The sequence below is a fragment of the Typopeltis vanoorti genome, chromosome 9 (genome assembly GCF_054136105.1).
Source record: "Typopeltis vanoorti isolate ZY-2024b chromosome 9, IOZ_Tvanoo_1.0, whole genome shotgun sequence".
Lineage (NCBI taxonomy): Eukaryota > Metazoa > Arthropoda > Arachnida > Uropygi > Thelyphonidae > Typopeltis > Typopeltis vanoorti.
This window is the reverse complement of record NC_143557.1, coordinates 126,119,700-126,132,261: the sequence shown is the minus strand read 5'-3', so window position 1 is coordinate 126,132,261 and position 12,562 is coordinate 126,119,700. Positions and strand designations below refer to the sequence as shown.

Here is a 12,562-nt window from a genome sequence, read left to right as displayed (position 1 = left end):
TTTAATGCTGACCTTCATACCATATCTATTACAGCAGTTATTCACTTTAGTTAGGGAATCTTGTAGCGGATTTATTTAGAAGTATAATATCATCCGCATAAAGCAAAGAGCTGACATTAACTTCTCCAATTTTGATATCAGGTTTAATACCACTTTCCTTCATAATGTGATCCATATAGATAATGAATAAGAGAGGAGATAAAGTACATCCTTGGCTGACACCAGATTTAATATTAAACCATCTTCCTGTACTTCCTTCAATTTTAACTTCAATTTTAACTCAAATAAAGACTAAATATTGCTTGATATAATGCCCCATCGACATAGTGTTTCTGGAAAAGGCATATCACCTTGTGATATGCCTTTTCCAGATCTACAAAACTTAAATACAGAGCTTTGTTATATTCTCATGATTTCTCAACTATCTGTCGTACAGTGAAAATCTGATCCTGACAGCTTCTATTTGGTCTAAATCCAGCTTGTTCTTCACCAAGCTTCTCTTCCACAAATCTTCTCAACCGTTTCTCAAGTATACTGTATATATCTTACCAGGAACACTCACATTCAGTTTTATTTCCCGTTTTATATATGGGTACTATGAGAGCTCTACTCCAATCATCTGGAATTCGTACCTCTGTCCAGGCCTTCTGAACTATGCAATGCAGCCACTGTAAGACTTTTATACCTCCATACTTGAGCATTTCTGGTTGAATATCATCTACTCCTTCTGTCTTTCCACATTTCAGTCTTTTTCTGCTTCAAGTATGGATATGTATTCCTGTCTGCATGCCTGGTCAGTTTTTTACCACTGTGCTGTCATCACTGTTTGTTTCATTTAGCAATTTTTCGAAATAATTACTCCATACATCTCTAATTCCTATTACAACATTCTTTTTCCATTTCTGAGCTGCATCAATAACCTCCAGATATCTTGCCACCTTCTTGATATTTATTTTCTATGTTCTTATCAAAGTCCTCCCATGAATTTTGTTTAGCCATTTTTGCACAGTGTTTAGGTTTCTTACATTTTTCTCTGTATTCTCTAAGAGCACAAACTGCCAGGGACTTTCAATATGCTTTCTTCTTTTCTTTTACTGCCTCTTTAACTTCCTGTATCCACCATGGAGTTATCATTTTTCTATACTTACAGACAACCTTACCACATGCTACTCTGGCTGAATGAATCAGTGTTTTCTTCAGAGCTTGCCACTGAATCTCCAAAGTTTAGTTTCGTTTCTCAAACTCTCATTTTTTCTTCAATCATGTTTTGTGTATTTTAGTCTACAGTTCACATCTGAGAGCTGCTCAACTTTTATTCACTTTAAAACTTTCTTACATGTTGTTCTTTCAATATGTTCTTGAGTTATAAGTTCTGTTCTTGAGTTATAAGTTTTTTTTTTTTTTTTAAAACTTATAACTCCAGAACAGATTATTGACCGATTTTGATGGTTTCTTTGCCAGTAGAGGATGTTCCAAAGATGGTTTATGTTCCTTTTCATCGATGTACACCTCCAGATTATGGAGCAGTGGATTTTTTTTTTTTTTTTTTTTCCTCCACAGACCATACTACAGTTTAACAATATCTGTTGCTAAACTATAAAAAATAGAATTTAACAATATTGCTAAATTCTATTATTAGATATTGTGACAGGCCAGGTATTGTTAAATTTTTTAGATGATGTTAGATGCCTTGACGAAGAGCAAGTTCTATAAGTCGCTCATCTCCTGCAGCAAGGCGTCTGAGACTAAATGGAGAGAATGAAATTATTGAATTTCTTGGAATAGCCTGTTTTCTCATACTCATTTTTTCCCTTCACAGACCATACTACAGTTTAACAATATCTGTTGTTAAACTATAAAAAATAGAATTTAACAATATTGTTAAATTCTATTATTAGATATTGTGACAGGCCAGGTATTGTTAAATTTTTTAGATGGTGTTAGATGCCATGACGAAGAGCAAGTTCTATAAGTCGCTCATCTCCTGCAGCAAGGCATCTGAGACTAAATGGAGAGAATGAAATTATTAAATTTCTTGGAATAGCCTGTTTTCTCATACAATTGTAATATAAGATATATCACTGATCCGACGGTTGTGACTGGTACTATGACTGCATTATGTCAGCACAGTAAAGCACTCGAATACACACAAGAATATCTCCCAGATAGTGTTGTTTGAATGAAAAGATGAAACTAAATGAAAGTACAACTCCTCCTGAACCATTATGAGACTTGAATCAATTATTAAGTCAATAAATAACAAAAGTGTTAAATATTTCAGTCTTATGATACTGAACAATCCTTTGCCTCTAGATCAGTGTTTCTCAATGTGGGGGCGTATGCCCCATGGGGGGGTTTGAATATTTTGGGGGGCAATTAGAAAATGATGTTGCATTCATCATAGATCTCACTGATATACTCAAAACACTCACCATTGTCGGTGAGGGGGGGGGGGGCATCAAAATCTTTGAGGTGTTGAGGTGGAGCATAATCCAAAAAACGTTGGGAAATACTGTTCTAGATACAGATTTATTCTGGGAGACCTCATACAATTTCAGTGAACTTCAGGATTTATTAAGTCAGCATGAACAATCACTAACTTTAGATCAAGCTGAAGTTTTTTACAATGTTTTAACAATCAGGAAAACTGTTCTTCTGATGTTCCATGTGGTAGTACTAGGAAAACTTTTTTACACTAAATTTATTAGCTAAGCTTGAGAGGCCAAGGTAAAATTGCTCTGGCAGTGGCATCCTCAGGTATAGCAGCTATTGCAAGGTGGTCAAACTGCTCATTCTACTTTTGAAGTACTACTTAGAAATGCGAATGATACACCTTTGTGCAATATATTAGAACAAAGTAATTTTTTGAGATTATTACAAAAGGTTTCTTTGATTGTTTGGGATGAATGTACAATGTCCCATAAAACATCTGTTGAAACAGTCGATAGAACACCGAGGGATATTAGATCAGACGACTGAAGAATGGGTGGAATAACTTTTTTTTACCGGTGATTTTGACAAACAATTCCTGTCGTGTCCCATCCATGGAACCAGGGATGACGAAGTGAATGTCTGCCTTAAGAAATTGTCACTATGGCATGATATAGAGAAGTTTTCTCTCAAAACCAATATATGTGTTCACCTACATGGAGAATCTCATGCACATTACTTCTCCTCAAAAAAATTGGCAATGGTGAAGTACAGCAAAGAGACAGAAAAATTATATTAACACACCTAAATATTGGGAAAATTATCTGAACTGCTGACGAACTGTTGTGCAGTGTCTACCAGTGTATTGAGAAAATAACAGAAAAGTCACCTTCTTGAACTGCATCATCCACATGAGTAGATACTCATGTGGTTGATGCAGTTCATTTTCCCATGGAATTTTTAAATTCGCTTAATCCACCTGGATTGCTTGATCATGAAATTAAATTAAAATAGGTATTCCTATTATGTTGTTCCAAAATCTGCACTCCCCAAATTTTTGTAACAGATCTAGTAAGACTTCGAGTAAAATCTTAAACAGAATACGATAAATGCTGTGATATTTACAGTTCCTGGTATTGAAGAAATTGTCTTCATTCCTCGGATAACCCTCATTCCTTCAGACTATCCATTTACATTCAAATGGTTACAATTTCCAGTAAGAGTTTGCTTTGTAATGGTGATTAATAAAGCCCAAAGACAGACCCTTTGATATGCAGTTTAGATTTAAGAGATGAATGTTTCAGACATGGGCAGTTATATGTAGCATGTTCTCGAGTTAGCAGTCCTGAGAATTTAATTATTTTTGTCGAGAAACTTCTAATGTTGTTTACAAAGAAGTGTTATAATGCTCACAATTCTATACCATGACAAAAGCACTGGCACAAAATACTTGAGTCATAAATAACCTGAAGTGAACTGCTGGCAGTATAAGTTCACCTTGGTGAAGTGGGTGGGCTCAGCTAGTAATTTATAGTTCATAGTGAAACACTCAAACACAGATGTAGTTAGCAACTACATCATAAATAAATTGAGTTCATGAATACTACACATCATTGATTAATGGTAGCATCATGTCACTAAAACCATTGTATAAATGGGCATTGGTCATAATTGAAGTGTCATAAGGCAGGATATTACTGTATACTCTTTCCTCCGTTTCTAAGCTTTTTCAATCGCCTGCACAACATTCTGTCACCTTCATGTGACTTTTGTTTACCACTTATACTCATTGCTTCTCTTGTTACATTTTTCACTTTAAGTTTTCAGAGCACATGCTGACTTACTTGCCAGCTATTTTTGATATCCTTTCCTCTTTTCCATTGACTGCCTCTTTAACTGGCCTGGTTGGCTGAGTGGTTAGCGTATCTGCTCTCCAGCCAAAAGGCTGCAGGTTCAAATCCAGCCGTGGACATGGATGTTTGTGATTGTGTGTGAAAATACTAGTTGTGGTGGGCGGTTGATGTCATTGGTGTAGATTATGGTAGTTGCGGTTTGTTATAGTTGGTGGATTGAGTGGCGGAGGTAGAGAGCTGTAGAGTAGGGGTCATGTAATAATAATAATCAACTTCTTGAGTTCACCATCTGGCTGAATCAGTCAGTGATTTCTTTAGAAACCAAACTTTCTTATACACTTTCTTTTCAGTTTGATATTGAATTTTATCCTGCTCAAAACTACATGGTGATCACTTCCTATTTCAAATCTCATGAAGATATTCATGTCAACAATTCATTACCATAGTCAATGAAACTTTTCTTACATCTTCTCTTCATGTGAATCTGTGGGCATCTTTATGTTAGAGCATAGTGTTAGTAATGAGTAGTCCATTTCTAGTAGGTACTTACCATTATTATTAGCTTTGCTCTTTTCTCCAGATTTTCCCAATCTGTACTATATATATGTCTTGCATTAATTTCCTATTGTGCTGTTTAGACAAGGATCAATGTTTTCTTTGTGGCAGCTACTTTCTGTAATGCCTGGAAAAATTCCTTCAGTTCTTCCTTATTATAACTTTTTTTGGGACTATAAGCATAAATAAATTTCATTGTTCAGTTCTCCATTTTGATGTTTGCTTACATCACTCTACTGGATATTGCTTGCTATTCAAGAAATTATCCTTATATTTAGTTTTGAATACCATAGCTACTTTTTCCATTTCTTGGTTATTATTGCCTGAATATAACATCTTGTATTTGTTATTTAGAGGAATCTCATCTGCTTTTGTTTCAACACGTATTATGTTGACCTGGTAGTACTTCTCCAATTCTTTTTCCATTTCTACTTCTTTTCTGTTAATGGTGCTGATCTTGAATTTTGCTGGTATTGCTTTGAAGTTTCATTCCAGTAGCTGACTTTTCCGTGTTCACCCTGATTCCATGACAAAAAAAAAAGGGAGAGATCTTATTTAACTGGTCAACTCCCCCAATTGACATGAAATCCTGTCATGTTGTACTATCATTTTATTTGGTTTAAACCATTAAGAATGCATTTGGCTAAATTCCTACTAACAGGATGCACAAAGAGAAGGTGAGAATGTCAGAAGCCCTGGTCAGTTGGAGAACTGACCAGGACTTCTGGATGTGGAGGGGGATAAATAACTCCATTTTTTTAAAGTATAAATTTGTGTAATATTTAAAAAAAACTCTTCTGAATTTCTCTATAAGTTGCATAAAAGTGCATCTGTTGTTATAGTTCTAAATCTTATTAGCACAATGCCACCCTCCATTTCTTAATTTACTTTTCAGTTACTGAAGTATTGCATTGATAGTATTGTGTATTTATATACAACTGTATATAAACTTGGAAATTTATCTAGACATAAAATGAGAGGTTAATGGATTATCATAGCACACCAGCTAAAAAAAAAAAAGCAAATGCTTTATTGTTAATGATTTTCTCTCTCTGTTTACTAAGTAATGTTCATGGTAAGAAACCTTAAGAGAGCAAAACTCTCATGCAGTACTAAAGAAATCCAGTGTCAGAGAAATGTATTTTTCATAAGTGAACTCTTGGTGGGCGTGTAAAAATAATAACAAAACAAGACCCATATAGCTTCATTTCATTGATTTAATGAAATGAAGCTGTATGGGTCTGTATGTAATGAAATTTACTTCATTTCAGTGATGTAAATTACATAGAAATAGTGGATAATAAAAATCCAACATTATTATTAAAAGCGAATGTTTGCAGAAACTATGATTACGAAATTATGAAACTTTCATAGTTTCTGCAAACATTTGGCTTCAAATAATGTTGGATCTCTAACTTCTACTATTTCTATGTAATTTGCATTGCTGAAATGAAATCAAATGGCTCTCTTTATTAATGACTTTATTCTGTTTTAAAGTTGTAGGATTTGTCAATTAATTGATATGTAATATAATCTCTTAAGAGAGTTATTTATTTTGTAATAGGATGAACATTAATACTTAAAATGTTTTCCTTATAGACTATCACAGTAACTTTTCTTTCTCATAGAGATCTATTAGTGTTCATTGTTTCTCAGCCATAAGATTACTCTGGAAGACTTTGCTGTTGCTAAAATATGGGCTTCATTAAAGCAAATATTCGTGAATTTGATGGATAATTTTTAAATAGTTGACTAGAACTGTCTTTTTAGTCAGGTGGTATATCTTGTCATTTTTCTGTTTGTCAAATATCTCCTATTTTTTTCATTAATTTGAATTTAATTTGGTTGAACATTTTCTTGGTTGAGTGATTAGACACACTCAAGTAATGTTGTCCACTATTCTGTATGGATAGAAAAGAACTCATTCTGTGATTCACCAGTATTTTTATTTATATTTTAACAAGTTCTAGCTGTGTGGCTCCTGTCTGTTCTGGGATATGACTGTTATTTTATGTATCGCTAGTACTTTTGCTGAATGGAATTTTGACTGAACAAACAGAATACCAAAACCATATATTTAATGACATTTCTCCAGAAGCGAAAAGCTATTTCGAGAATCAGCAGATGCCCTGCAGAACTCCTATAATTTAAATAAATTTAGCTGGAAGAGGAACGGCAAAAAATTAGATTAAAAGTAATAACAAAACCAGCAACCCTTGATGACACCTAGAGGACCTAGTTCAGGTCATTAGGACACCAGCTTGAATATCTTGTGCACTTTTTCTGTTCTGTATTGTGCATTATACATGCCTATCTGATCATACTGTGATTGCTCTAACTTGAGAACATCTCAGTAACTGAAAGTGAAATATTGGTAATGAAGTATTTGCTTCTTTTACATGGTATGTTGTAATAATGCATTAAACTCTCATAATAAAAATATGATGTTAGTGTAACGAAAGTAGTGTTTAGTGCATTTCGCAAAATGCATAAAAACTTGAAGAGTTATTTTGCCTGTCGGTGATGGGACTCTGACTGGACAAAGTTTATTTAAATTCTGTATTTGGAATTCATGCGAAAATTTGAGTCATTTCAATTTTTGTATTAGTTTGGACCATTTTCAAAGGAAAAATATGTTAAAATGTTTTTTGCAATAACTTTCTCTCAAAATTGGATGAAATTTAATAAAATTTGAGATTTAGGATACACTTAAGAAGATACCTTTGTGGTTCAGTTTTGATTATGGCCAATTCGTTTTTTATTGTCAAAATGATTTTTCTTGTGAAAAAATTAGAACAAAATTATATATGCAGTATGCAGACCAAAAAAAAAAGTGTTGAAGTTCAGTGAAGTGTATGTATTATTAGGTTTTGTTGTAAATCTTGTTCTAGGTTCAAAACAGTATAAAAATATAAAGTTTTTTCTTTATTTTCTATAAGTGATCCATTTTTATTCACAAAAATATGAAATGTTAAACAACAAATTACACAATAACCACAGTAATTAACTTTAATCAAAGTACAGATATTTTGTACCGAAAATAACAGTACATACAACAGTTGGTTTACAATTAAAAACAGTTGCCTAGAAATTAATAAATAATGTTAATACTATTTTTGATGGTTACATTAAATGAGAATCTCCCAAACTTTTTTTTTTGGCAGGGGGGGGGTCGTTCTAATTCAGGTTGGGCCAATGTAAAAGGGCTTCACAACTTTCTTTGAAAAGGCATTCATGTTTAAAGCTGCTTCTCTGGAGAAGACGAGCTTCATCCCACCAGATACTGTTTGGTGTCAATGCACAGACTTCATGTATTCAGTATAATATTGATGTTCATTAAATGTTTTTTTTTTCACAAAACATACTTTGGGCAGACAGGCTGTTCTGAGGGCAGATAATTCTTCAGGCCAGATAATTTCACCCACTGATGATAGTGTTCTCCACTCATCATAAGACCAGATCACTGTTCTTTGACTGGCTCTTTACTTCTAGCCTTTTCTGGCACAATGATATTTCTTTTGTAGATCCTCATATTCCAAAAAAAAAAATGTGTATTTTTCCCCTCAAGACATTGCTTTTCATCTGACCACTTACTTGCTTATTTACTCTGTACAAATCCAAAACCTGCCTAACTTAGCAGTGATGTTTTTTGGGGTGATTCACCTAAATTGTCTGAAACTGCTTGATGCTGTTGAGAGGAGAGCAGTTCAGTTGATTTACAATTCCCCTCTGTCTCATACAACTCTTTGGCCACTATTTCATAGACAGTCAGTTTCAATATTGTTTCTTATAGATATTGCCATGTCTGCTGTTCAGCAGAACTAGCATCTGTTATGCCCTCCGTTTCTGCTAAACCTCCAGCAACATGAGCAACAACTGTCCAGTATCCTTTTGCAGTTTGTACTGCTGACTTACCAAATCTGCTACTGCTACTCATGTTTCATTTCTTCCCATGAAGTATTCCCCATGGACTATAATCCAACTCTTCAAGAGGAATATCAACAGCAGTGCAAAAGACCTGCTGTGGTACTGGGGCAGTTGCCTAGGATGCCAGTGATAGGATTTACCAGTTGTCAAACTTAGTGTTATTAAGGAAGAACCACATAAAACTTTTAAGAAAGAATAATGTTTAATTACTAGTTTTGTATTATGCATCATATCATGTATATCTTCAGATTGAAGGCAAAGAGGTTAGTAAAATGATAGTTTCCAACCCAGTGTAATAAAAACCAAGATCTTAAAACTAACTTTGGTCAGCATATATTGAAAGACCGAAGTATTAATGAATTAAGGTATGCAGAGAAGTTGCACAGCACACGACAGCAATAAGCCATATGTCTGACATTTGATGCTGTATTCACCATCTGATTTATGCTCGTTCAAAGTATAGTAGTGTTGTTAATTTGAAAATCTCTATTAATACCTTTTTTTCCTGTTTGTATTCAATCTGAAGATATATGCGACATGATATTGTTCTTTCTGAAAACGTTTTACATGGTTCTCACCTGAGTAACACTGATTACGAAACGCTTCAAGTCAGGCAAACCTGAACTCAGTTATCACACTCGCCACACTTAAAAGAGATGTGTAGCTATGAATTTGCCAAGGGTCACCTGAACTTAGCTACACTTGCTGATCAGCAGATTACTTTGCCCACTCAAACTATAGTCCACACACTCACGTAACATTTATTTGCTGTGGGTCTTGTAGCTTTTTATGTGGGAGTGAATATATATTTAAAAAAAAAAAACTATGAAAATGGCAAACCACCAAATCATATGTTGACAGAAGGATCCTGAAATATTACAGGAGACACTTCATGCCTGGTGTTATAATTTCCTTTAGAGTTCCCTTCAGGATAATCTATGGAGTATGAACAGGATGGGAACAGGTAGAAATGGATACATATGTAATTTAGTATATGGTATTCTTGTGAGTTGCCAAAATACCTGGTGTTTTACATTGGTGTTATGAAATGCTACGCCAGATTTTTGCACCTGCTATTTTGTTTACATCTTTCATGTGCATCTCTCCTGATCTGATGCCACAATCCACGGAAAAGTTTGTATACTACTAGTTTTAAGTGTTGAATGAGGCTGTTTAGGTGACCCTCAGCATCTGGAAACTTGTGTCATTGGTGTGAAGGCAACTTTTATGTGTTACTGGTTGAGCCTTGGTTACAGATAAGTGGACTGTACATTGAAGCCACTGCAAAACTTTCATACCACCATATTTCAGTGTCTCGGGTCAAATCTCATCTACTCCAGCTGCCTTTCCACGGTTAAGTTTCTAGTGTCTTTCTACCTGATGTATTGATATATACTCTTCATTATATTTCTCATTGATATTTTCTTCATTTTCTATTTATTACCTTTTTGATCATAGGAATAGATTGAGAGAATATTATAAATTAAAATTGACATCTTCAGAAAATGTACAATTTTTAATTTCTTTTACGTAAAAGAAACAGTGATATATATTTTCATGTCAGTTCAGATTTTAATTTTGATTCAGATATTTTTACCACTAGATTACTTTGGACATTAGATAATTATTATTTCCAATACTATAGTTTTTTTTTTTTTTTTTTTTTTTTTTTTTGTAATAGGTGCACAGCAGTATCAACAAGGTGGTTATCCTCCATCCCAAAGTGCCACTCAGCAACAGCAGCATCCACAGTATAGTAATACTCCCACACAAAATAATTACACTTCACAGCCTCATTCTGCATCCACCTATCAGAGCACTGGGGGTCCTCAAACATATTCTGCATCAGTTTCACAGACCCAAGCATATGCAGCCACACCATCAAGTCAACCTCAGACCCAGAATAGTTATTCTACCCAATCAACTTCTCAATCCCAAGGATACACCCAGGCAGCAGCACCTACACCACAAACTCAGGCTTATACTTCTCAAACATCTCAGCCACAGAGTTACGCACAGCAAAATCAAAATTATGGCACTCCTTCATCTAATTCTCAATCACAGTGGTATCCACCTCAAAATTCCCAGGCATATTCATCATCTTCAACATCACAAACAAATTATGCCAATCCACCAATGACTCAAGGATATATACCACATTCTCAAACAACTTATTCTTCTTCTTCTACCTCTCAGGCAAATTATGGGCCTCCAACTACTCAAACAGGATATGGTCCCCAGTCTAATTCACAACCAGTTTATGCTCATTCTGCTTCTAGCCCAGCAGCCCAAGGTTCAACTCCGCCACCTCCAACTCCTCAGCAGTCCCGTTATCCACCTGGCTATGGTCAGCAGGGCTATGCTCACTATCGTCCCCAGACACAGTCAAGTCAAATTGCTCATACTTCAATACCACAAGGATCAATCACACCTCAGATGACAGCTTCAAATGCAAGTGGAATACATAGTCCGATGACTCCTGGTGCTTCAGCACAAAACCAACCTTATACCTATGAACAAAATCAGAATTATTCTGCCTACCAGGCCCAGTAACTTTAAAGGTTTTCATTATGGTTTTGGTATAATAAAAAATGTGATAATTATGTCACACTTTAGCTTATCTTTTAATATGTTTGTTATAATTTGTTTTCATAACTTGAAAACATACACACACAGTGTGACAAAACATTATAGTATGTAACAGTACCATTTATTTTTTCTTAAATTGTGTAGTGTAATTGTAGTATAAATGCTGTTATTGCTTTGATGTTCCATGAAGCTTTTAGTTAGATATTTATGATATGAAAATATGAAAGTTTATTCTTTTCAGGAAGAGAACTAAAATATAATATAGGCATTGGGTAATTTCACATTTAAGGAACATAAATAATATTATTTGTCTATATTCTTGAACAGTTCATAGTAGAAGGTTACTTTTTATTATTAATGTAGGCACCAGGTATGACAACACAAAAAACAGCTTTAATCTTTTTTTCTCGTACTTTAAACCTTTTGTCATTCTTTATCTCATCCTAGCGACGTTAAACTTGATAGTATGAATTTTATGGTGGCAGTGATTAATTTTTTATACACCATGAAAAAGTTAATTCTTTTTAATATGTATTATGAAATTGATAGTTTAATTCATGTTTTCACATATATATCTGACTTATTTTAATTCCTGCTATATATTATGTGCATTTTTTTTTTAAAAAAACTTATTCGTGTGACACCCTGTTATTGTCTGTATACTATGCTTTATTTTTTCCTAAAAAAATGATTTAATGTAAAAAAAAAGTAATTTACTAAGTCAGTCTTTCCCTTCCTCTGAATTATACCTCACTGGTGTGATGCAGTTGGTTCATAATTCTAAATGCATATAAGGATATATTTTCTCTTTTTTTATATATATGATTCTTTAAAATCATATAGAAAATAAAGTACTTATTATTGAATGATTTTTTTTTTTTGCTTGTCACCAAATATTGTACATTGCATTTCCAGAATAATACTGTCGCAGTTGAAAAAATTATGTGAAAACATAATCTGAAAGAATTAAAGATTATGTTAATGAAAAGTTTGAATACAGAGTAAGCTGAGTAACATAGAACTAGACCAATATGTCTTAGCTGCCTTACTGATAATCCTAAACAATCTACCCACAACATGACCTGTTGACCTATAGCTACTATATACCTGTTTGATATGTATTGTGATCCAATCAGCACTGTTTCACGTTTATAATGAATTACTTAAAATGATTAGTGATGCAGTTTATTGCTGTTGGAATAGAAATT

At 34.0% G+C, this 12,562-nt stretch overlaps 1 protein-coding gene across 1 annotated transcript in view; it reads left to right on the top strand.

Annotated features, from left to right (window-relative positions):
- LOC150103512 (uncharacterized) overlaps positions 1 to 12,220 on the top strand; it is a 109,145-nt gene extending 96,925 nt beyond the window's left edge. Inside the window, exon 7 of the mRNA XM_090398253.1 lies at positions 10,447 to 12,220. Coding sequence (XP_090254379.1) covers positions 10,447 to 11,318 — 872 coding nt within the window. The 3' untranslated portion in view covers positions 11,319 to 12,220. The remainder of the gene's footprint in view (positions 1 to 10,446) is intronic.
- Positions 12,221 to 12,562: the final 342 nt, after the last annotated feature.